This window comes from Oryx dammah, unplaced genomic scaffold (genome assembly GCF_014754425.2).
Source record: "Oryx dammah isolate SB20612 unplaced genomic scaffold, SCBI_Odam_1.1 HiC_scaffold_27, whole genome shotgun sequence".
Classification (NCBI taxonomy): Eukaryota; Metazoa; Chordata; class Mammalia; order Artiodactyla; family Bovidae; genus Oryx; species Oryx dammah.
In genome coordinates, this window is record NW_024070211.1 from 71,028,329 (window position 1) to 71,054,774 (window position 26,446).

The following is a 26,446-nucleotide window of genomic DNA, read 5'->3' on the forward strand; positions in this document are numbered from 1 at the left end:
ATCACCATCTGCAGTGATTTTGGAGCCCAGAAAAATAAAGTCTGACACTGTTTCCACTGTTTCCCCATCTATTTGCCATCAAGTGATGAGACCAGATGCCATGATCTTCGTTTTCTGAACGCTGAGCTTTAAGCCAACTTTTTCACTCTCCTCTTTCACTTTCATCATATGGGACCATAAAAGACCCAGAATTACTAAATCAATCCTGAGAAAATAAGAGCAAATCATGAGGCAAGTAATACTACAAAGCCACAGTAATCAAAACAGCATAATACTGGTACAAAACAGATATATGGATCAATGGAACAGAGCACCCAGAAATAAAGCAACAAACCTGTGGTCAATTAACCTTCAACAAAGGAGGCAAGACTATACATTGGGAAAAAGACAGTCTCTTCAGCAAGTGGTGTTAGAAAAGTTGGACAGCCACATGTACATCAATGAAGTTAAAACACACCTTCACACCATACACAAAAGTAAACTCACAATGGCTTAAAAACTTAAACATAAGGTGGCATGATAAACTCCTAGAAGAAAGCATAGGTAAAACATTCTCTGACATAAATCGTACCAATGTTTTCTTAGGTCAGTCTCCCAAGGCAATAGAAATAAAAGCAAAAATAAACAAATGTGACCTAATCAAACTTACAAGCTTTTATACAGCAAAAGAAACCATAAGCAAAAAGACAACCTACAGACTGGTAGACAATATCTGCAAATGATGTGACTAACAAGGGCTTAATTTCTAAAATATACAAATAGCTCATACAACTTGACGAAAACAAAAACAACCCCATCAAAAAATCGGCTGCTGCTGCTGCTAAGTCGCTTCAGTCGTGTCCGACTCTGTGCAACCCCACAGACGGCAGCCCACCAGGCTCCCCGGTCCCTGGGATTCTCTAGGCAAGAACACTGGAGTGGGTTGCCATTTCCTTCCCAATGCATGAGAGTGAAAAGTCAAAGTGAAGTCACTTAGTCGTGTCCGACTCTTCACGACCCCATGGACTGCAGCCCACCAGGCTCCTCCATCTGTGGGATTTTCCAGGCAAGAGTACTGGAGTGGGGTGCCATTGCCTTCTCCAAAAAATGGGCAGAAGAGCTAAATAGACATTTCTCCAAAGAAGACATACAGATGGCCAATAGGCACATGAAAACATGCCTAATATCGCTAATCATTAGAGAAATGCAAGTCAAAACTACAGTGAGGTATTACCTCACTCTGATTAGAATGGTTATCATTAAAAAGTCTACAAATAACGAATGCTGGAGAGGATGTAGAGAAAAGGGAACCTTCCTGCACTGTTGGTGGGAATGTAAACTGGTATAGCCACTATGAAAAATAGTATGGAGTTTCCTCAGAAAACTAAAACTAGAGTTACCATATGATCAGCAATCCCACTCCTGTGGGCATATCCAGACAAAACTCTGATAAACACACCCCTATGTCATAGTAGCACTAGGTAGAATAGCCAAAATATAGAAACAACCTAGATGTCCATTCACAGATGAACAGATTAAGAAGATGTGGTACAAATATACAACGGAATATTACTCAGCATGAAAATAATGAAATAATGCCATTGGCAGCAACATGGATGGGCCTAGAGATTATCAGACTAGTGAAATTAGAAAGAGACAAACACCATATGATATCACTTACATGTGGAATCTAAAATATGACACAAATTGAACCTGTTAACGAAACAGACTCACAGACATAGAGAACAGGCTTGTGGCCAAAAGGGAGGAGGCTGGGGAATGGATGGAATGGGAAGTTGGGGTTAGCAGCTGTAAAACTTTATATACAGAATAGATGGATAAATAACGAAGTCCTACTGTATACCACAGAGAATTATATTCAATATCCTCTGATAAACCATAGTGGAAAAGAATGTTTAAAAAGGAAGGTATATATGTTTAAAAAAGAGAGGAGACAAACACAGAATGAAATATTGCCAGCCATTACAAAGAATGAAATAATACCATTTTTTAGCAGCATGGATGGGCCTAGAGATTTGTCATACTAAGTGAAGTAAGTTATAAAAAGAGAGGCAAGGGCCATAATGACATCACTTATATGTGGAAATCTAAAAAACAGTACAAATGAACTTACTTACAAAACAGAAACAGACTCACAGACAGAAAACAAAGTTATGATTACCGGAGGGGAGAGGGATAAATTGGGAGCATGGGATTAACAGATGCGTACTACTGTATAAACAAGGATTTACCGCATAGCACAGGGAACTATATCAATATCTTGTAATAAAGTATAATGGAAAATAGTTGAAAAAAGAATACACACACACATATATATAACTGAATGACTTTGCTGTATTCCTGAAATTAACACAATCAACTGTACTTCAACGAAAAAGGAAACTGTTAAGATCACAAAAGACAAAGAGAGGATGAGGGACTGGTAACTGAGATTAGAGGACAATATGGAGACGTGACCATGAAATGCAGCGTAGGACCCTGGAGAGGACACTGGAACGGAAGGAGGAACAATGAGTGGAACCCAGTGCTAACCGTGGCTGAACTAACAGCGTGGCGCCAATGGTAATTTCTTAGTTTTGATCACTGTACCATGGTGAGGCCAGTTATTATTATCAGCAGAAGCTGGGTGAAGGGTATATGGAAACTCTCTACTACTTTGGCAGCCTTTCTGCAAGTCTCAAATTATTTCAAAATAGAAAGTTTTCATAGAAGATACTAGTATGGATGAGGGAGAAGTCTATGTCATTTTTCTATGTTCTACCCAAACAAATGCTTCAGTGAAACACGACTGGCCACTGTTTATGCTGATAACCAGTACAGTGAGTGTGTAGATCTATGTAGGTGAGAGATGTGGCCCCAAATATCTGTGTTCTTTGACTACTTCCTTCTCACCTCAAAGACCTTGATGGCTCCAGAAACGACTATTTTTCAGTGTGATGGGCTTGAGGGAAGATTACTGGCAGGGGTGGGTGGGCGGGAGGGTGGGGGGAGTTGGAGGGGGTGGTTTTCATTCTATTCCAATGTTCCCTCAACTGGTGCAACTCCTGGCTTCCCTAGACCTCAAATCCCTTTTCCCCAAAGGAGGCAGAGTGACATATCTGACCGGTTAACTTAGGAAGAATAAACTGGGCACATGTTGCTTATCTTCTTCCTTGTCCCTCATAGCAAATAGGTGTTCTGCCCTGCTCCCCAGGGCAAGAAACTTCCCTCCCTGCCTTTGTTTGACTGGGTAAACCAGCTAATTTGAAGAAGCTAATTTAGAAATCTGTTTGACTTTCACCCCAAAGCTAGTTCCTCCAACCTAGTCTTTCTGAGTAACAATGGTGATGTTTTGGGCCTTCTCTGCCTAGTTCCTTTCTTTCTCAGTTTGCTCAGAACCTGGGTAAGAAAGAAGGCTGATAACCCTTGGGTGCCCTCTAAACCCCACCAGGTTCTATCTGACCCAGTTTACATAGTGTCCTAGAACTTAACTCTATGGTGATTCTCTGCAGGATGGGGAAGTACTTTCCAACTCATCTTCTGCTCCAAATAGCCTCTGGACTTTGAGAATCAGAAACAAAAACCACTTAACATTGCTTTTGTTGAGTGAATCGAGCTGAATCGGGGCAGAAAAAGGGCCTTGCATACTGTGTATCCCCTTCACCTCCACACACATATATTGATACATGCAACTTTGGGGAGTCCCAGAGAGTGTGGGACTACAGTTCTACCATGACCTACTTGCTGTAAGCATGCTTTCAAACCACATAAGTTATTTTCCTAATTTTCTCACTTTAGTCTCTGCCTCAATGTAAAGCATGCATCTTCTCTTCTTTATAGACTATCATTCATGTATCTTTTCCTCTGCTCTCTTTGCTGGTACAGAGATGGAAATTCCTAAAGACAGCCTTTAATAGCCCATTACTTTTCACCCCATGTTATATAATTTAGTTTTAAAGTCGAACTTCAATGGCAAACTGCTTCTTGTGTGAATGCCCATCTGGGAGTAAGACTAATCTTCCCCTACTCGAAAAATAACCAACACTTACTGCACTGGAGTTATGATTACATTACAATAAATATTCCATGCAGGACGAGGAACAGCTCCTCAAAGAAAAATGCTTGGAAACGGGTAATTGGAATGAACTATATGCATTTTCAGTGAGTTTTGAAAGAAACTGGGAGAAAAAAGATCTTCGATTTGTTCTCAAGTATTTTTTTTTTTTTCTTAAAGAACACCGTGCAAGAAATTTTGATAGTCTCTGCATTCTAATGGGGACATCTTGGGAAGAAGAGGCTCATCTATATGAACTTGTGCCTCGTTACTGCCATGATGGGCACCATTCATCAGACATAAAGGCAGGAGGAGACCTGGGAGGTAGACATTTCCTGGACAGCTCTGTGTTCTGACTCCTCAGTACTTTTCCTTTGCTGTGGATGTGAATATTTTAAAATCCAAAGAAGCCACCCTCCACTGGAGCTGCAGATTACCACAGGAACCAAACAAGAATGCTAACAGTCCATTTTTTAAAGGCCTAAAAAAAAGAGGAAGTGACAAAGTCTGCACAGTACATCCGTCCTCATGCCCGGCCATCCTCCCATCCTGGGCTAGTTGGTGGAACCAGAAATTGAGGGGAGCCCCAAAGCACCCCTCTAACCCCCAAGAGTAAAAACAAACGTGTCTGTTTGAACAACAGCCACATCGTCAAGAAAACAGACATGAAACAAGATAATGCAAGGACCTTCTTTTTCCACATAATAGGGATGTGTTAACTTCATTATTCAGAAGCCTTTGATTTTGTTGTTGAGTTTAATTTTCAAGGCTGTTAACCACTGATGCCAACTTAATTATGGCATACAAACAACCCACCCATAATGCATGATGCCAACTGTTAGTTTTACTTGAGTCTCACATTAGATGTGGACTTCTCTGCTCATTTATAACTTTCTGAGCCAGGAAGGCTTCTGTAGACACTTGCTTTTCCTCAGTTAGCACCTCTGTTCCCCAGTTTGCCTGGGGGGTTGAGGGAACAGATCTTTATGACTCACTATCCCAGTGTCAACAGTGCCTTCAATGATTTATGAAACCAGCCTCTTGCATTTTTAACCTTGAAGTCCTTCTGATTATTGTTCTCAAAGGGCAACATTAACGTCAAGGGGCCCAAAGATTAATAATCAGTTTTGTGCATACAGATTTACCCAAATTAGGAACAACAGAGTCCTTGATGGCAAGATGGCTCTCGGTGCAATGATTCAAGAACATCGAAGCATTTAACCCAAGGCACCCTTGTATTTTTTGCCATGAAACACCATTCTCTCCTGTGGAAATATCCTCACACTAAAATTTATACTCTTCTATCTCATCATTCAGTGAACCAAAATTCTGAAATGTCACACACAGCTTGAACAAAAAGTCAGGACACCATTTGCTAGCACATGTGCTCTTTTCCTTTTCCAAAATGTGACAGCTGGGGCCTTCCCCAGGGGTCCAGCAGTTAAGACTGTGCACGTCCGACGTCGGGGGCACAGGCTCGATCTCTGGCCTGGGAACTAAGATTCTGCATACCACAAGTCATGGCAAAAAAAAAAAAAAAAATGTGACAGTGATTCACGAATGGAGGTCCTCTGATAATGCATTTCAATGCTTGTTTTAGGCAGAAGAGTGAGTAACATTAAGGAGAGTGCCTTCAGTGATTTATGAAGCCAGGCTCTTGCATTTTTAACCTTGAAGTCCTTCTGATTATTGTTCTCAAAGGGCAACATTAACATCATGGGGCCCAAAGATTTCATGCATACAGATTTACCTCGGTGGCAAAATGGCTCCAGTGGGGGGTGGGGCGGCACTGGAAGCACTGTGCTTGATTCTTTCCAATTTTGTGCAAGGATTCTTCAAAAAGTGATTTGGCAGACAATGACAGTTGTCCACCCCATAGTCACCCGCTGCTTTCTTCCTTTACAACAAATAATGGCCACAAGACAGCATTCAGATCAATGACAGATAAAGAGAAGTATCTCCGAGGGAATGTGAAAAGAGAGATTTTGCTTTGTTGGTAAAAGGAAAAGCTGAAGATAAAAGCTCCTTGGTGCTATCCCTTTCCTTTAATTGAATACAAGCAGTCACTTTGTGACCAAGAGTCAATTAGCCTATGGACAGAAAACCAACGCTTAGGAAAATGGAGAAAATCTTTGATGTCTTTGATGACATCACTGAGTTGTGGAAACAACCCCAGGACAGCCTACTCCTGGACAATCTTGTTAGGCAAACAATACTTACTTTTATGGGGCTTATGTCTCTGTTATCTGACACTGAAGACATTCTTAAGTGGCACAGAAAGTGAGGTCCAGGTGGAGGTAAGAACTAAAGGAATCTGGCAACAGCAGTGGCTGATTAATGCTCTTTTGAAACTATGACCTATAGGCGAACAAGAGGAGTTGACCAAAATGCTTTCTCAATGCATGAAGCTATTGCAGTCAGAACTTCCTTGAGCTTCAACCTAAGAATGGCATCCAGGTTTTATGACAATGACATTAATGATATTCAACAAACAGGGCAAGAACACAAACAATTAGTTCTTAGAGCCAAGTTAAATAATTTAAGTGCAAGATAGACCACAGGAGAGCAAAAACATAGTCGTCCTTTCCTGCTTCCCTCTGTGGTTTAATTTTCTGAAATTAAATGGTTTAGAAGTACATCCCCCAGCTGGAAGTCTGGATTACCTCTGTCTTGGGGGACATCTTCACATGTATTTTCAATCTGCATCTCCTGTGTGCGAGAGGCCTGGTGGGAACAGAGGTTTGTTGAGGGACTATGACTACGTGGGACGACTGGTTTGCTTCCTAAGGGAGTTCATAACCAAGGTGGATCTCGATGTACTGGAGTCCCACATAACTCATACCTCCAGCTGATGGAATTGGCTGGATGGTCACCTGTTCCTAACTGGCTTGACTACCAAGTTAGCTGAATGTTGTAGGAGTTGAGGTGTGTGGTTTCCAGAAAACATTCTTATTCAAAGCACGGCCAGATCAGACTTAAAAGCTGACACCCAAGAAAAACTGGGGTGCACTGCACTTCAGAGCTGTTTCTTACGTGCCATTCACGGGCATGTGGACCATTTCAAGTGTAACGAGAAAGCCAACAGTATACTCCACTTTGTTCTTTTCTTCTTACGATAGAGATTTAAGCCCCCTCATTTTTGGTATAATACTTCTAAAATACCAATAGATAAATTATTTATTTTAGTTTGAAACTTGATTTTTCAAGTATACTTATTCAGCAAATATTTCTGGGGTGTCTACATAGCAGTGAGTGAGTGGAAGTGTCTGTGCATGAAAGGAGATAGGGAGAAGGTAGGGGGAGAAAGAGAGAGAGGCAGAGGGAAAGGAAGGGGTGGGTACTGTGCTCGGGAGCTCTGGGCGCAGGAATGAGCACCAGACATGGACGCTAGTGATGAAGCTACAATCCAATTCTGTTAGGAGCAGATACTCTAAAATCCGAAAGGATCCAGTGCCATGCAAACTGCTGGCTGGAGATTGTCAGAGCATTCCTCTGTCATCCTCCTTTCATCACCAAGGTCAATACTAGAAGCGCAGGCACAGGTAGGCAGGGCCCCATTGGCTTGTACACACAGACCCAGGTTTTACAACAAAGTTGGTTTAGTCTCTCTGGCTCTTAACCTGCTCTTATGTAAAACATCTGCTTCTGACTTGTTTGCTTCTTTTTTTCCCTTCCAACAGCCTGGGACAGGCTGAGAAGAATCATGTTCAGCCTTTATAAAGAAAGTCAGCGAACTCTTCCCTCTCTGGGTGCGGGGCCCACCTGCCCACAGCCTTTCCTTCTGAAGCCACAGAAATTCTCAAAAGAATCTCACAGCTGGCTTTGAAGCCAAGATCCATCTGGACAGCCTCATGGGGTGGAAAACTAGTCAACCTGCTCGCCTCTTGCTATCTCTGTATTGGTTTTCTGAAGTTACGGGAAACCCAAGTGGTTTGCTAGCTTTTACATAAGCAACAAAACAGTACAGGATCCCCATCACCCAGCATCACTTTCAAGACACCTGCTCACACCGGTGCTCTTTGAAGCAGCCTCAGCGCAGGGCATGTGAAGCTGCTCTGCACGTTCATATTCAGGGCAAGTACAGTGTGCGTGGACCACAGTGGGCTGAGGGCCACACCGGGTACCACATGCCCCGGAACTTTTTCTACCAATCTTCCGCTCTCGCCAACAAGTCCAAGAAATGGAAAACCATAAAAAGCTATTGTCCATGTCCACTGAGAAATGAAATGCACTGGACCAAGTATCACAACTTCCTTAAAATAATACAACACTTCATCATTTTCACATCTGGATCCCTCTCCTGGTTTTTGTAAAGTCATAAAGCTCACAATCAACGTCATGAACCATCACTGCTTTATTCTACTAAAATATACTGTTGGGGGCGGGGGGAAGCAATTGCTTACAAACTCTTTATGGTTTCACCTTATTGAAAGCACTTAATTCAGTTCATCTACTGCACTGCTTTGGACTGTTGCAAGCAATCAGAACATTGGAAGCCATTTATTAATAAGGGAACATGCAGTATAATTCTGGCTTGTGAAACAAGTTCCTGAATCACAATGTAGCCACGGCCCAAAATTTACCATGGGTAGAAGGAATTAGGAACATGTATCATAGTTCTTTTGTTTACTGCAGCCTGACTCACCACAGATTTGGTTGAAGATCCTATGTTATAGATATGGCCTTTTATAAAATGCCCGGGGGAGGAGGAAACACATTGTCCTCTACCAGCAATTCTCTTAGCCCCAAAAGACAATCCCTGTACCACTAGGCAAAGACGTATTCAGCTTAGTCTCAGAGAAGGAAATAACAGAAGAAACTTACACCTTCTAAAGGGGTAAACAGTTATGCCTACATAAAGCTTCCATTAGTGATTTGGGATGGGGGAAAAATGGATAGATTTGCACATGTTTACGAAGTATGCATGGTAGATGATAAAACCACACCAGAACTGCATCTCCTTAGCCAAAATCTCTCCCCAGAATGCTTCTCCCCCTGCTCTACCCTTGGGCCTTCTCAAGGAAAGAAAGAGGAGCTGGACTGATCAAACTAATTAGGCAGGCCCTCAGGAAAGGAAACTTTCTGTGCCCCGGTAACCTCTTCTTTGAAATTATAAATGAAGATCTCTTCTAGCTTAAGTGATGCAGGATGCTTGAGGGCTGGGGTCTATGGAGGCCAGATGTTGGGATGGGCTGCTGAGATCACGGATAAGAGCTTCTAGTATCAGTCATAGCCCACCCAGATCCCTAAGGATTCTTGTGGCTAACTAATTCAAGGCAAAAAGAGAAGAGGGCGGCAGAGAATGAGATGGCATCACCAACTCAATGGACATGAATCTAAGCACACTCCAGGAGATAGTGAAGGACAGGGAAGCCTGGCGTAGGGTCACAGAGAGTCGGACAAGGACATGACTGACACCTGAACAACAACAACAGGGAAAAGTCAATTAACCCTTTAACAGACGGCAATGATGTGGAGGCAACGGATGGGGAGCCCATTGCTGAGCACGGAACAGATTCTTGACGATTATGAATTGCCCTATGGCTTCCTGAGACAGCTTGCTCTTAGCACAGGTTTTTAGTTCACCGTAGCAATTTGGCTAATTAGCCCACGGAATTCCAGGTTCACAGTCATGCCCCCTCCTACCCCGTCTCACCTCCCCCCCATTCTATAGTTTAGAACTTGCCAAGCCTGAGTTTTCCTTTTGACCTCTGCAAAGCAAGAGGAAAACTGCACTTCAAAAGGGGGTGTGAAATGGATGCACCTTGAAAACATTCTTCTAAGTGAAAGAAGCAATCATAGAAAAACACAGATTGTGTGAATCCATTTATATGAAATGTCCAGGATAAGCAAATAAGAGAGACACAGAGTAGACTAGTAGCTCTCAGATTAGTGACAGCTAAAGGGTACAGGGTTTCTTTCTGGGGTGATGAAAATGTTCTGGAATTAGATATATATCTGGTATTAGATTATCTTCACAACTCTGCAAATATACTAAAAACAATCAATTTTATGTGCTAAAACAGGGGTCCCCAATCTCTGGGATCTAATGTCTGATGTTCTATGGTGGAGCTAATATAATAATAATAGAAATAAAGTACACAATAAAAGTAATGCCCTGGAATCATCCTGAAACCACCACCCCCCACCCTGGTCTGTGGAAAAGTTGTCTGCCACAAAATCGGTCCCTGATGCCAAAAAAGCTGGGGACTGCAGCTCTAAAAGGATGAATTTTATGATTAAATTATATCTCAATAAAATTGTAATTAAAAATACAAAAAGAAAAACAAATGACATTAGAATGATTGAGAAAAAAAATCCCAGGGAAGGGAAGGACTTGAATTTCAGTCTCGCCGGCAGTGTGGTCCTTTGCAAACTGCTGAATCTCTCTGCATCTGAGATGCACCAACCATCAAGTGAATATATTATCTCACTCTGGATCTTCCAGGCTAATTGTGAGGATCCTATTTTAAGGAGTTAAGAGTTAAATGCAAGGACTCCTTCAGTCCAAGAAAGTGTGTGTAGAGTTAAGTCAGGTTATCTGGGCCAGCCTACAGAGGCAGCTATGGAGAGTGAATGAAGCAACTCCTGGGGAGAATTCCTGCAGGTTTCCACCTTTACAATTGGTACCTTAAGGTGACTAGACTGCCAGCGTTCCTCACTGCCTTGCTGTATCTCATAAGAAGACGGGTGACTTGTTTTTTGACATACAACAGGGGAGGAAGCTAAGCCCTGGGAGGTGCAGTAACTGAGTAACCTCTTCAAAGTTCCTGGGAAGCCTGGTACGTGGTTGTTCACTCCCTACCAGAGAGAGGTCCCCTTTTCACGCAACAGCTGACAACAGGGGCTGGGCTGTGGACTACTTCTGTACAGTGTGCTAATAAACCTTTGCGGGGTTTGAGCACTAGAATCTAAGCCAGTCAGTCATCGAACAAGAACAAAAGAGAGAGAAAGGGACGGGGAAGAGAAAAGGGTGGGAGGAGGGAGAGGGGAAGGCGGGCAAGGAGGAAAGAAGGCAGGAAGGGGAGAAGGAAGAAGAAAACAGGCTGTAAATTCAGATCTTTTTATTTCAGGAATATAGAAGGGAAGCAGATTTCCTTTTCAGAGTTCAAAGCAAACAGTGTGTTTTGTTTTCATAGTGCATTTCATTTTTCACTTGGGAGAGAAAACCCAGCTTTGAAGCTTCTCTGTTTAAACTCATTAGGAAAACCATCAATGATGGAAGCTTTCATGAGATCATAGTGGGAGGAATTAGTGCCGTGGGAGAGCTGGATCAATCCTCAAATGTTTCATCTATAGAGATGGGAGGTCAGCCCTGGCTGCTTGTTCAGCTAGAAAGTTAACATAAACAAATGCTTACTTACTGGAGAGTCCAGGGGACTGAAGACATCTGATATTCACTCTCTGAAGACCTCCTCAGAAGTCTGCTATGCCTGCCACATGAAAGAGATGGATGCATCTCGAGAACCTAAGTGAACAACCAGATTGGCAAAGTGTTTTGCCTTGGATAAAAAGGTGTTCTTTCAAGGTCCCGCTGGGAAAGAGGCAGTGATATTGACATTCACCACACAGAATCTTTCCCCACATAATTCATACCTTCATTGAGGTTGACATAGAAACCTTTTTTAGCAGGGCCAATGTTAATGTACAAGGATATCTTTTTTGACATCTGAATCTTTTTTATTTTAAAGTTTTTTAACCTGTTGCGGTCTCCTTGGCAAAGTTAAAATATGGTGATTTTTTACGTTTCTGTTCTCTACTCTTGGAGTGGATTCCATAACCATCTCAAAATGGATTTGAGAGTGAGAAAGTAAGGGCTGCAGGTGGGATGTCCAAAAGGGAGAGGATATGAGAGAATGAGTAAAAGAAAAAGATATGGAACAGACAGTGGGTGCTAGAAGGTTGATAGACATCACTGGTACTTTGAACAAAGATGTTCTGGGGTGAAAAAATTTGGAAAACACCTTTGTGCCTATAACACAGGTTAAGCATTTATGACTTAAACAGCTACAAAGAAGGAGGATGCATATTTTCACCTCACAAAAATTAGGATTGTGTGCAAATATATATATATATAGGGAAATTTTTAGATATATATATGCATATACATATATATGCCATGTGTGTGCACCTTAAATAAAAGAATCCAGGTATAAAGGGACTGGGATATAATATTGGTTGGCAAACTGACCCTTCCTTCCTGCCAAGCTCACTGTAGCCTCTCATTTTCAATCTTAGTGAAATTAAGCAGAGAACACAGACCATGGTTAACTTGCGACTTCTTTCTGCTAAGAGTGGATGACTGTTTCAGAGACCCCCAGGGTCCTCCCTTGCTATCCCTTTTTAGTTCATGAGAAAATAAGGCATTAAAGTAATCTATCTAAGGCATGAAGCTATGCTCGCCCAATTTAATGAGCAACTAACTAATCCAAAAGGAAAATAGTCACTACTTATACAGCCATAATGTAGAGGCAACATGGCATATAAATCAGTAACTCATGTATCGCAAAACAGACAAATAGATTAATGCCTGTTGCAAAGGATGGGTGAAGAGATCGATTAGGTTACTGATTCTGACCATGAACTTTCTCTCAATACACTGCATTTAACTTTTAAATAAGGTTTAGGAGAACTTGTAACATTTTGCTCACTGACAGAGCTATATTTTACGAAGGGCAGAAATTGGCTAGTCTATAAAAATTAAATTATACCCCTTTCACTGTATCTAGTCAAGAGGAAAAACTCTAATTACAAGACTGCACTGTCAAACAAATGCAAATTCCCATTCTTTATACTCTGGTTTCAAAATTCATGGGCGGGGGGCTTCTATTCTGAAGTGAAAATCAATATTTGAAATATTTTACAGAATGCAGTGATAAGCCAGAGCAAGAGAAATGTCATTATCAAGGGTGGCGCCTTAAGTAGATACTAACTCATTAAGTGCAGAGCTGGAGAGAACAAGTCATTTATTATGCAAACATTTAAATATCAATTAGTAAGGACAATGAAAGGAGCCTTCCCCTCACCATAATCCACGCTTTATTTCTCAATAACTGGCCAAGGGGGAAAAAAGCAGAAAACTCTCTCAGCCCCTCATAGGAATGCCACTCTGGGGAATGCTGCTGCTGCTAAGTCGCTTCAGTGTGACTCTGTGCGACGCCATAGACAGCAGCCCACCAGGCTTCTCTGTCCCCGGGATTCTCCAGGCAAGAATACTGGAGTGGGCTGCCATTTCCTTCTCTAATCTGGGGAATAGGTAAAGGTTAATTTTAAATGTACTTCACACTTGAAAATTCAGTGTACCTGCCTGAAAATTCATAAGAGCTGAGTTTGCAGACTTAATTCAGAAAGGCCTATCTGAGGGCCTGGGCATATTGCACTACTGTTTTTTTTTTCCAAAAAGAATGCCTTTCATTCCTACTTAAAATCAAACTTGCTTGGTACATTAAAATCTTAGCCCATTTAAAACCCTGCTTTTTCTCTACCCATGGAAAATGCCATAACACTCAGACTTTACAAATCTCGAGTTCGTTTTCCTGTTCTTGCAAAATCCATTTTGTGGATCCTCCACTCAACTCAGTTCACTAAGCCTATTAGGTGAACTTGGTGGGCATGAGAATTGTCTAAGTCTTTAGCACTTTGCCTGAATTATCTTTGCAGGCAACCCTGGAGACATATTTTACTGTGTAAGGGGTTGGCCCGGGATGTTGCTGAGCAGATGCTGCTCAGTAACAACTGACAGATATGGACTAGACATCTAATTTCCCAGATTCTTGCTTTACTCCTTTAATACACAGAAAGGTTGGTCCAGACCAGCAGCTCTCAATTTAGGGGCTAACCCCTGGCCAGCTCCACCACAGACTTCCCGAAAGTGGCCTGTCCAAGGAGGGGCCCAGACGTAAATTTGAACAAAACTCTCAGATTCTGATGCGCACCATTAACTATAAATCAACCACTTATGGTTTACTCCTATCAATATAATTCTATTCTATTTACTTATAATCTTTATGCAAATATAGATTAATTTTTGTGTCTGCACTACAAAAGTTGGTGAACTTTCTCCTTTTAAAGGGAAAATTTGGGAGGTTGTTATAACAGATGGAATAGAAAAAAGATTGCTAGATCCCCCTTTTATGATTTTTCTAATAAGTCAATGTAATTTTTTAAAAACAAAAACAAAAACCCTTTCAGTTCCAAAGCACTGAAATTCCTAAAACAATATATATCACTGATTAAGCAGAAACAACTCTGATTTTGACACCTAATAGCATCATTGAACAGGTGGGGAGGAGTTGACCCTGCAGTGAAATGAAACGCCCATGGGTAGTAGCGTGGGAAACAGGAGCCTCATAAGAGGACTCTCAGATTTCAAGTGATATCCCCACATAAGGCACAAAGAAAGAACCCGGTGCATGCAGTATACAACAGAAATCAGCTGTTGCTACACTGATGAGTGTACTAAGCTGTGTTCGCTTAACAATCAGTTTTCAGGTTGGCTCTCTCGCCCTGCCAACAAGGGTAGAGTTAATCACCACTTAAATAGATTGGTCTCTAATACCACATAATGACAATGGAAACGCCTTCGACATTTCAGTCCACTCCCTCTCCCGTGCCCACCCCACCTTCAACTTCAAACACAGAAATGTGTGTTTGGCTGGTTTCTATTGAATTCAGGAGACTCTGTGCACAGAACTTGCATCCTTCCCCTAACCAGTTCCTTTGAGCCCAATGGTGTCTGTGTCTCACACCTCACAATTGAGTTTGCCTTATTTCTCTCGTGTCTGTCACTCTCTAGCCTATGACATGTGGCCAGAGGAACCCAGTTTGAAGATACATAGCACCCACTTTGAGTTAATAGCAACTTCAGGTCAGGCACTGACTGTGCTGTTTCTCAGGGGAGAAGCTAGGCATTATCATGCCAGTGATACCTTTAAAAACAAAACAAAAACAAAACAAAAATTAGTGTGGGGTAGATGAGAGAGGGAAGCCAGATGAAAAGCTGAACACTTGAAAATTCCATTTTCAAAGTGCATCTTCAAAGTACACCTTGAAAAAGCAAGAAATCTCTCTCAGAAAGCCACCTCTTCTGACTGCAATTTGGTTCATAGCTTTTCCTCTCCTCGTGACAATCATATCCCAGGCTATGAAACATGATCCCCAGGTAAGCAGTGACCTGGAGGATGACGAGGAAGTTCCATATCCCCATTTCTGTCTGCCTCTAAATTACTGCCAGGAAGAAAGCTACAGATATTTGAGAATTGCAATAAAGTGTTCAGAGAGATTCTGATGAAAATCACAGTAGTTCCTCTGGTGGAAGGGCAGTCCGTTTTTGCTCAGATTAAATTCTCAGGAATGAAATACAAGCAGACAAGAAACATCTCACCAGAATCACCCATGTCAATCTTAGCTAAAGACCCATCACTAAGTTTTGTTTGGGTTTTTTTAACAGCCTGCATCCAATATAACCGAACAATGCATGTGCTTTGAGAAGTTATTTTTGAGAGCGATTACGTATCCGGTTTCCTAGAAGAATGATTCTGGTGGAAAGAATCCACACCTAAATGAACAGCCTTGAAATTCACACACTCACACCCCACCTCACAGTAACCAGCTAGTGCCTTCCTATGTAACTAAGTGGCAAGCCACAAGGTGCAGCCAGACCCTTCTCTGAGAAGAAAACAACATTCCCAAAGTTGTTTTTCCCCAAATGCTGGCTTTAAAACTTGAGCCTTTGCATTAATCTGCTACCGGATTAAAGGACTCACTTAACCCTTCCAGGCCCTTCACCAGGTTCTGTGGGCAGTGCAGTCCAGCCAGCTAAACAGAAGCTGGGCTTGAGTTCGCTGAATATTATTCATCTATCATTTCAACATCTTTAAAATGACAAAAATCTATATTCATCGATTTGACCTTGGAAATGAAATGCTAGTTCACCAATTTCCCCAAAGTTCCAGTTGTACTTTAAGGGGAGATTTTGACTTCTGAAAAGACTCCTGAGGGGGACCGGGAGCTCTTGCTCAGGAAATGAGGGAGGTTTGCTGCTAGCAAGACCCACTTCCCCTTCTTTCTCCACCTGGCCGGTGCCCAGGCCCTCTGTCAGCCTGCCAGTAGCTAAGCCTGTGGGACTGGGAACTACATTCCTTTGAAAGATCTTGGCAATTTGTGCCTGGAATTTGATGCATTAGTTCTAAAATTAAATAAAGATCCTGTAGTGTTCTTCAAAGAAATATGGCGTGGCTCTCTGACAAAACACATTTTTCAAACGCTGACCTCTGGGAACTTCAACTAGCTTCATATTTCAGGCTGACACTGCTCACAGGCTACTGTCTAGTTGCCCAAGCAGGGCTGGTTATCCATATATTTTCCAGTCTCCCGATCAGGTTTTAGCAGAGGAAGGTGAGGGGAATAATAAAAAGAGGAGAGCCATTCGTTTAAATGTACATCCCCCTCCCAGTTCCTTGGGGAGAAGCCCTGGTAATTAACTCTAATGAGATTAAAGTAACTTGGAACTCTTCATCTTCCCAGTACTGTAAAAGTAAATCGGTGATAAACCAGTGTGTGCATAATATCCAAGTCAATCTTTTTCTGTAATGCAATGGCCCCTCACTTCCACCCAAGCCCCGGCTGGAGAGGGGAGGAGGAGGGCTGCCAGTCTCTTACCTGCGCTTTGCTCCATCACTTCTTTCTGACACATGTCTTGAACGTTCACCGTGCAATTCACGATGAACTCGGGGGACGAGCAGTCGTTATTCAGTTGGAATTCTTCACACTGGTAACACTGAATTTGCAACGCAAAGCCTGTGGGACAGACGCAGTCGGGTTCAGACCCAGCCTCACAGAGACCACCCGGGAACCCACCGTCCTTCCACTGGCCCCAGCCGGCGTCGCTTCCGCGCTCGCGCCTGGGGCTCCCAGAAAGACGACTGCGGCTGAAGCCAGTAGAGGGCGGCGTGGCTGCCGAAGGTCCTGCGGGATAAAGCGGAATTTTGCTCGCGAGCCTTAGACCCTCGCTCCAGAAACAAAGACCACACCTGGCCATTCCGCACGGAAGTTGGAAGGAGGAACATGCAGCCCGAGAGCGGAGTAGCTCCAGAGACTTGCGTCAGCTCCAGTCTACGCCGAAGATTTGCCTAATTGTTAATTGGTTACAAATGAGTTAATTGCTATTTTGGCACCAGTTGCGATTGCCTTTGCAGACGCCTTTTCGGTTTTCTTTGATTTTTGGCGTCGGCATTCCAGCGCTGTGGTTCACAGGCTCCCTACGCTGAAGCTCTGGAGGAAGTGCCGCTGCGCCCCTGAGTCCCCCATCTTTCTTCGGGACGATTCCCCCGAAGCAGCAGGGGTGGCTGTGGCGTGGGAACGTACGTGCGTGCTTGTGTTTGTGTGGGCGTGCATCCCCGGCCGCTTTCTGCCCCACTTTCGTGGCTGGTTTAGCTAGGGCTCCGGCTCGGGGTCCCAACTCTGCAGAGCTGAGTTGGAAGTCAGTCTCGTACTGGAGGGGAGTCAGACGTTTCGCACCGCTCTCCGCTCTAGCCTGACTCTCTGCTCGCATCTACGAGCTGCCTTCCGGACCCAGTTCCCCCGGCTCAACCCCTCCCAGCCCCACAGCGGTCGCGCTCCGAGCGCAGCAACCCAACCCGGGCGCGCCCCGGCCACAGGCTGCCCCGCGTGCGGCTCACCTGTCGGCGGCGCCACTCCCACGGGTTACTAGAGACGCCCGACGACTTGGCAGGTTCGCTGTCTGTCGCCCCAGTTCCCTAGCCGAGACCCTACGCGGCTCGGACCCTCCCTCCTTCCTAGCCTAGCTTCTTTCTACCCCACAGCCCAACCATCTGCAGCCAGAGTCCCACCAATCCGCCGCGCCTCTCCTGCAGCGCGGGATTTGGAGACCTTCCCATCTAGCGCCTCTGAACACCCCTCGCCGCAACCAAACTCCCGCTGGGCAAACCCGGAGCAGCACAGGACCAGTGGTGGGCGCCCAGGGAGGCAAAGGGGCCGGCGGGTGGATGGGGTGTGCACGCCTGGCCGGACAGCTGGCCGCTTCGTCTTCTTACCTTGAAGCAAGAACAATCCGCAAAAAGTTGCTGCGACGCCGAGGACCCACATCCTCCCAGAGCCGCGGGGCCGGGAGCGAGCAGGCGCATCAGAAGCTGCGACCGCGGCAGAGGCTGTCCGGGCCGCAGCGGCTGTGGCTGCCGAGGCTGCTGGGGCCCGCTCTGCTGCCGCCGAGGCGACCGCCGCCGCCGAGAGGAGCCGCAGGTGCCGCCGCCGGCGCCCGCATCCCCCGAGCCGGGGCTCCGGGCTGAGGGGTCGCCGCTCCTCGGACTAGAGCTCCCCGGCAGAGCACGGAGTCTCTGGAGTTGGCGACGGAGAATGAAGGAACTACTGGCGATCCTGAGCACCCAAAAAAGTCTCCTCTCTTCTCCCCACCTCCCACTCCAGGCACCACGTGACGGCTGCCGAGTTGGGGTGGGGGTGGTGAGCGGGGAAGGCTGGGACAGTCTTTTCACGTCCCACCCCCTTCCGCTCGCCCTCTCCTCCCGCCTCCGGGCGTCCCCGGGACTGGGACGCCTAGAGGGGTAGAGAGAGCGTGTAGTTTTCCGAGGCCCGGAGGCTGGAGACCAGGGAACAGCGGGAGGAGGGCGCAGCAGGTGCCGCGGGGATCCGCCGGCCGCAGTCTGCAGGACCTGGGAGGTGAGGTCGGAAGACTGCGTGCCCGTGGGCCTCTGCTTGCAAGGGCGCACGCGCCCCCAACCCCTTTCCTGTGCCCCCGGGGCTGGTAGGCTCCTCCGCCGTAGGGTCTCTCCGGCCTGCGGGACTGGGGCTGCGGGGCCGCGAGGGGCGGGGCGCGCTCTAGTGCGTCTGGCAAAGTTGCACACCTGTAGGCCCTTTAGAGTATCCCATGCAGCCGCGCTTTCTCTTCCTTCTAGAAGCCCTTCGGTCGTTACCGGGATTGGATTCAACTGCGGCGGGGTGGGCTGGGTGTGGTGGGGTCGGTGACCAGGTCCGCGCGCTCTGCACTCGGTTTATCTGCCGCGCGCACCGCTGAAGGGTGCGGTGACACCGCCCTGGTAGTCTAGCCCAGGAGAGGGCCACCCCAGGGAAACCTAGATGAGCTCCCACTAGAAAGCAAATCGGGGTGAAGACGGGAGTTGCTCTGCTCCATCCGGTTTCTCTGCAGCTACCACCAGCTTCCCTCCTAGCCACGGGTAATTAGCATATACACCCGAGTCCTCGCGTGTACCTTGCCTTCCCAGCCCAGGACTCGGTTGCTGGCTGAATCCTGCACCTCGATTCCTCCTTTCTCGACCGAGCGACCCACCTGGAGTACTCGCGGGACTACATTTGCCTTCCTGACCGCCGAGCCCTGCAGCAGGTGGTACCGGAGCCCGCTGGCCCGCCGGAGCGCCTTGGAGCCCCCGCCCTCAATCCCGCTCGTTCGCCCTCCCAAGTCCCTAGGGAGCATCCACTTCTGTGAAAAGGGCTTCATAAGCCTTGTCCCTCTCCACCTCGGGCCTCCTCTAGGAGGAAGCTCTCTCAGGCCGAAATGCTGATCATTTGTCTGCCTGTCCTGCCAGCAGAGCGGGTCTGGAAATGCGCTTAAAGGGCTTTCTTGTAATTCCTCTGCAGAGATGGTTCCCTATCTGCCTCGGGCCCCCTCTCTCCCTTTGCCCATCTCTTCCTCTCCTTTCTAGCTGGTTAACCCCTCAGGGATAGATAAAACTGCTTTGACCATTACTGGCTAGTTTGCAGACTCCAATCTTACTACTGGCTGAAGTACTCTTTCTGGAGCTATAGGGCGTTTGCTTATTAGTTTGTTCTTCTGGGAACTGTAGCTAGAGCACGTGTGAGATTCAAACAGCTAATTGGCTCAAAGGGTCCTTGAATAAGGTTTTTTAAGCTTTCAGCGGGTGCCAGTGTGATATGACGTTTATTTAGCAATGAAACAAAAGAATCTTAAAAAGTTTGAAAGACACACAATTTTAAGACAACAAAATGCAAATGTAACGAATTGCACAAATTAACCAAATAACACTGATCATACAATACTCTTTAAAGAAACAAGTGTGTATTAAAGTATCCATAGATCCTAAAATATTTGTTATGCCTAGTTTACAAGCTCCTGTACAAAGGCAATTATAAATAGTTCACATCTAGAAAAAATACACAGTAACCTTTAAAATAGAATTTATCCTTACATATAAACAGACTTTGTAGGAAAAAAAGGATATTAAAAGTAAGAATTTTTCATAGCACCAATCATCTTATTTTTTACAAAGTGAACATTGCAAATAGGAAACTGCTTTTATTTATAGATTGATCAGATTTTAATCAAAAGAGCAGGAAGATAAAAATCAACAAATAATGTTGAGAATCACAGAGAACCACTAAGTAGAAGGGGGTGTAAGGAAATGATTGGAGGGAAAATAGAACTACATTGTTTCTGATATATATCACTTCTGATCAGTGTCGCACTTGAGTTCCTTTACAGTTTTCAATAGAAGCAGGATAACACTTCTTACTAGAATCTGAATCTGTCAACAACTTGGAATTTGCACTAGAATTAAAGTTTGTATCAAACTGAGATTATGAGAGGGAGATGACAAGAGCCTTCTGTTTTTCTGGCAGGCCCTGTTTTCATTTTACAGAGTGTCCCCACAATCTGAGGACTAGGGCAGTGACCTGAACAAAAAGTTGATTTGGAATTTTAAAAAAATATACTATCAACTTCTAAGACTTAGGACATCATTTCAAGAGCATGGCACTGATTCATTTATTGCTGGCATTTTTTTTTTTTTTGCTACAAATATAATTTCTTTTTCAAGAAAATTTACAACTTCTGTACAAGTATTCAAAAAAAAAGTGCAAAATTAAGACTTCTGTATCCTGGGTGTGTTTACTTTTAATCCTTGTGGAACACAACAAATAGAATCTATCTTATTTGCCCTGTCAGGGAAGTAAGCTCAGTGGGCTGCTGGCTCTGAGTCTGACAGCGGAGGCTCTGGTACTGCAATCATTTATGTGTTGTCATCTGTACCTGTCCTGCTCCTCCCACCCCTGTTTCTTAAGTGCTCCATTTCCAGCTCACTAAGTGGGGGGGAAAAGTCCTTTATACATCATTTGAACCCTGACTTGCACAGGAAGAGAAGCTATCATATAAAGAATCACTCAAAGATTCCAGGTGGTCTACCCCAGGCCTATCAGAACTACTCAAAGAGGCCTCTTCAGTTTTTTCTTTTTCTTCCTTTTGTCCTTCAACCTTGTTCAGAGAGTTCTTCTTTCCTAATAAGATCACAGTATTGCTGTCATATTTATTGAATGATTCCAGGGAAATTTTGCATAATCTATTCTCAGGATCTTCTCTGGTTTCTTCAACTTGTTTCAATTTCTGCAATAAAAAGAGGAAAATATTAGAAACATATTTCTTTGCAAAATCAAGTTATTCTAGCCAATATTCAATTATTGTTGGTATAAAGCACAATTTAAAAGGATAGAAGGAACCTACAAGTCTTTTAACAAATCTTCTAGTATAATTTAATGTAATAATAAAACCAATTTTAGGGATAAATCAAGACTTTAATCATTTTACTGAGATAAATAGGTCCCAATTTGCAAATCATTTACGTGCCACTTAATTTCATTTTAAATGGATCCTTCTGAAATTTGTTCAGGTAAAGTGTCTTCTTTTTCTTAAAGTTTCAAATGCCTTTCTTTTCCTAAATATTATTAGTTGTCCTATTTCTAAATATGGATAGGGACTGAACTGCAGCCCGAAATGACAGTTCTATGTTAAAAAAAAAAAAAGGCATACAATCCTTTAAATTGCCACACAATTTAAGTACACATTAAATTTGTCAGAAGCATCGTTATGTATATTTTGTCTGCTCACAAGTCTTATGCTATTGGAAAGAGATCTTGGGTCTGAGGGGACAGATTCTTCAAGGCCCAGGGGCTTAAAAATCATACTAACAGTTCTGCACCCCAGTAACCTCTCCTCCAGGAGGTTCTAGTAAAACTGATTTAAACAAGGGTACTTATAGGCTGTTACTGGTAGTCTCTGGGACTTCATAAAACAGTGCAGTCATATTTGATAATTATTGTAGGTGAACTCTGTAAATGTGAATATATTCAGTTGCTTAAGTAGTTCCCGAGGTCCAAGGTAACTGGAGGCATAGATACAAAATCTGACAAATGTGAAGTATTAAAGCCATGACCACATCTCTCCATCTCCTTTTCCTCTTTCAGGCAAAAATTCCATCGAAACACAAGGAGGACACAGGAACAGGCCTTAGAGATAACAGTAGCTATCATTTATTAAGTATCCACCATATAAAAGACACTGAAAGTACTTTATCTATAAGCCTTTCCCTCCACCCCCCAACAAACCTGTAAATTATAACTCTCTGTGACCCCATGGACTGTAGCCCATCAGGCTCCTCTCCATGGACTTCTCCAGGCAAGAATACTGGAGTGCGTAGCCATTTCCTCCCCAGGAGGTCTTCCCTGACCCAGGGACCGAACCCGCATCTCCTGCATTGCCTGCAGCTTCTTTACTGGCTGAGCCACCAGGGAAGCCTGCAAGATACACATCTCCACTTGAATGAGGAGGAAAACAAGGCTCAGACGGACAGGGTTACCTGCCCAAGGTGGCTCAGCAAGTGATGGCGAAAAAGATCTGAATTCCTGTCTGGCAACCTTCCATGCTCTTGTAATAAAGGACAAGGTGTCGGGTATGGGTTTTGTTTTTTTCATTTTGCCACCCAAGTATGCCAAACCATCTCAACTACTCCTGTCAGAGGCCCTAACAAGGCAGTTTTATTCCCCACCCCTCCACCAACATAGCTATGATGGATGTCAAAGATACAATGAGGAAATTGTATTTGGATCTGAGGAAAAGCGAACACAGTCAAAGCCTGTGAATTCTCACATACTAAATATTTAATTTGTGGTGGTTGTTGTTTTATAGTTGCTCAGTTGTGTCTGACTCTTTTGCAACCCCATGGACTATAGCTCACCAGGCTCCTCTGTCCATGGAATTCTCCAAGTAAGAACACTGGAGTGGGTTGCTATTTCTTTCTCCAGGGGCTCTCCCTGACCCACGGATCAAACCTGTGTCGCTTGCATTGGCAGGCAGATTCTTTACCACTGAGCCACCTGGGAAGTCCGTTAATATTTAATAGAAAGAGAAAAGAAAAGGACACAGAAGTGGATGGCTCTGGTGTCCCAAGAGCAGGCTCAGACAGCGTTTGTCTCTCTGCTGTGGGAAATGGCGTAATTCAGTGGGAATATTTCAGAATCATCCTTGAAGTGGTATTTATTTCATTATACTGTTAACGTACAGGAGCACTATTCACAGAGCTAATTTTTGATCTGAAATGGCTACCTCGAGACCAGAGATGGGCTGATGAAGAGATTCCTAGGTGATTACAGAAACGTGGCCCCATAATTAGGAATAACTTCATGTAGCAGCCCCTTTTCATGCTGTGCCAATTTTAAGCATTCTTTTAAAAACAATTATAAAGTACAATGTGAAAAATACATGGAGCGGGTAGAAAAGCTTTGATTATGCTCCTGCTGCTGCTGCTGCTGCTAAGTCGCTTCAGTCATGTCCGACTCTGTGCGACCCCATAGACGGCAGCCCACCAGGCTCCCCCGTCCCTGGGATTTTCCAGGCAAGAACACTGGAGTGGGTTGCCATTTCCTTCTCCAATGAAAGTGTAGTCGCTCAGTCATGTCCAACTCTTAGCGACCCCTTGGACTGCAGCCTACCAGGCCCCTCTGTCCATGAGATTTTCTAGGCAAGAGTACTGGAGTGGGTTGCCATTGCCTTCTCCATTGATCATGCTAAGTGTAGGTAAATAGAGGGCATTCAATGTAATTTCCTCCTCACCTGAATATCTCCCTTTTTTCTTTATTCAAGAACCACAATTCTTTTTCTTGCCTATTTCCGGTTATTGTGGATCTCAGATTCATTCAATAAACACTCACTAGAGAAGCTATCATGAGGCAGGTGGAAGGTTTTGGTGCTGAGGATATATAGCTGAATAAAATTGCAGACTTCCCTGGTGGCTCAGACAGTAAAGAATCTGCCTGCAATGCAGGAGACTCAGGTTTGAATCCTGGGTTGAGAAGATCCCCTGGAGAAGGACATAGAAACCCACTCCAGTATTCTTGCCTGAAAATCCCATGGACAGAGGAGCCTGTACAGTCCATGGGTCGCAAAAGAGTCAGACACAACTTAGTGACTAAGCAACAAGGAAAGGGTTATTTGCGTGAAAACACTCACTGTTTATGGGACAAAAACAGTGCATCTTGTTTTCTAAATGTTTCCCACTTGTAGGTTTGGTTCTTTCAATTAATTATGACAAAAGCCTACACTGGCCGAGGAGGCAATGGAAATAAAGGAATGGCCCACTATAAAATCACATGCCTTCTCAGTCTTCCTTCTGTTTTCAGTTTTGATGAGGGGTGGGTGCCAAATATTCTGGACTGTAAGAACAGCATCAGTGCAAGAGTGACAGTGAGGGCCCACTGGGATTTGACCTTGGTGTGGGGAGCTGACGGGACTGGGGAGGACTGCAGTCAGCTCACAAGCATGTGCCTCAGGTAAAGGCAGGAGCAGCTGCTCAGATCTAGCTCATCACTGCTGTGCAGAAACATGAGTCCAGATTTGGTCCAGATCTTTGATTTTAAAGTTAAGGCCACAATATTCGTTCGTATTTAAAGTTCTCTAATTATTTGCTTAGATTAAGAAAAAAAAAAAACAAAACAACAGACCCCCAACTGCATATGTCAAGTAAGTAATCTCTGCAGTGTTTGAACTCCTGAGCTAGTGATTTTGTTTTATACGTAATAGCTGACCCCCTCTTACTCCTTCTCTCACCAGTTTTCAGCCTAAAAATCTAGCCCAATGCTAATCATCAATAGATTCTCGATGGAGACTGGAAGATGGATTCAGCTTTCTCTAGCATCAGCAGAATTTCAGCTGTTGGCTTTGGTTTCTCCAGTAGTCCTGCCAGCTAAGAATAAAAACAATGAAGTAGCTTACTTTCCTTCCTTGAATTAGAAGTATACCCAGCCAGCCTCAACATTGCCTTGTCAGATCTCAGGTATGTCAATTTTGAAGTCACAAAACATTTAAATTTAAAACATAAGGAGAGGTTGAGGTCCAACAGGACTGTGCTTAGGATGGATCTGTTGAATGGTAACAAAATAGTGAAACAGAGCAGGACCCTTTGGTCCAAACTCCCCTCCCCAATGTCCTCCACCTGTCTTTTGTCTGTAGAAACATTTTAGCCAAAGGATAAGTTTAATTAAAGAAGTGAGAAAATACAGAAGCAAAGGAAAACAATCAAACAAGACAAAACAATAATAATTTAGTCAGTAAGCAAAGTTAAAGGCCTTTAGTTCTTTCTCAAGGGCTATAGATAATATCCTGAGCCATATGATACAGCCATATCCGAGCTGTCTTATAGATACTGAAACTGCTATTTGGTGGAAGAAGTTAACTGCATGATGCCTAGACTCTAGCCACAACATAAATTGGCTTCAAAAAATGGGAACAAACTGACCCTGGAACTGAAGACTGACTATACAGAAAACAATCAAGATGATGCTTATAAGACCACCCCATGACCAATTTCAAAATGCCTGTCAGAGCTGCCTGTGTTGATTCTGCATGTTGCCCCTCCCTCTGCCTATAAATGCTTTAGCCCACCGATGGTCTGTGGGGGTGGGGGAGTGGGATGGAGTTGGCCTATGGACAGGAGTCTGCCACAGCCGCTCCCCTCATCCTCTGTAGGCTGCTGGTCTCCAAAATAAAGCAAACTATCCTTTCCACTGGGCTTGCCTCTTTATTGGCTTTAGAGGAGTGAGCAGCTGGACTTCCATTTTGGTAACAATAGTGCACATCCATTGGTAACACATGTATGTGAAGGTGCTTTGAAAATTAATTATGGTAATAACAGTATTTAATTAAGTGCCCCTGATCGTGCAAATATTTAAGGCAGGAGGAGAAGGGGATGACAGAGCATGAGACGGTTGGATGGTATCACCGCACGGAATCAATGGACCTGAGTTTGAGCAGGCTCCGGGAGATGGAGGACAGAGGCCTGACGTGCTACAGTCCACGGGTCGCAAATAGTGGGGCACAACTGAGCGACTGAACAACAGCAACACCAGTCAAGTGCCTGCTCTGCACAGACACTTGGCTAAGCACACCGCATGGATATGTGTTTTCATTCTCCCATCAGTACTATAGCGTAAGGTATTATTGTTCTCTCCGTTTACAAGCAATCAAGGCTAGAGAAAGGAACTTGTTTAAGGTTATGGAGCAGCACCTGGTGGGATCTGGATTTGGACCCAGGCAGTCTGCCTGCGGAGTCCAAGCTCTTAACCTATCCTGGGAAAGAA

The 26,446-nt window shown here is 44.2% G+C and overlaps 2 protein-coding genes and 2 long non-coding RNA genes across 7 annotated transcripts in view; 2 read left to right on the forward strand and 2 right to left on the reverse strand.

Moving 5' to 3' along the window:
• LYPD1 (LY6/PLAUR domain containing 1) overlaps positions 1–18,449 on the reverse strand; it is a 54,522-nt gene extending 36,073 nt beyond the window's left edge. The window contains exons 1-2 of the mRNA XM_040228414.1: positions 18,088–18,449; positions 16,694–16,831 (exon numbers count right to left, since the gene is read on the reverse strand). Of these exons, the coding sequence (XP_040084348.1) occupies positions 16,694–16,831; positions 18,088–18,139 (190 nt within the window). The 5' untranslated portion in view covers positions 18,140–18,449. The remainder of the gene's footprint in view (positions 1–16,693; positions 16,832–18,087) is intronic.
• Positions 18,336–19,940, forward strand: LOC120854409. The gene is made up of 2 exons (XR_005718976.1): positions 18,336–18,727; positions 19,291–19,940. It is a non-coding gene; the product is annotated as an uncharacterized LOC120854409 (long non-coding RNA).
• A 2-nt stretch (positions 19,941–19,942) lies between these two features.
• The window catches only part of NCKAP5 (NCK associated protein 5), a 1,043,181-nt gene continuing 1,036,677 nt past the window's right edge, over positions 19,943–26,446 (reverse strand). For 3 of the 4 annotated variants that reach the window (XM_040228410.1, XM_040228409.1, XM_040228412.1), the window contains one exon: positions 19,943–21,422. In XM_040228410.1, the coding sequence (XP_040084344.1) occupies positions 21,144–21,422 (279 nt within the window). In that variant the 3' untranslated portion in view covers positions 19,943–21,143. The remainder of the gene's footprint in view (positions 21,423–26,446) is intronic. The other variant, XM_040228411.1, reaches the window with a different exon arrangement.
• LOC120854408 lies at positions 23,001–25,512 on the forward strand. The gene is made up of 3 exons (XR_005718975.1): positions 23,001–23,078; positions 24,491–24,640; positions 24,921–25,512. It is a non-coding gene; the product is annotated as an uncharacterized LOC120854408 (long non-coding RNA).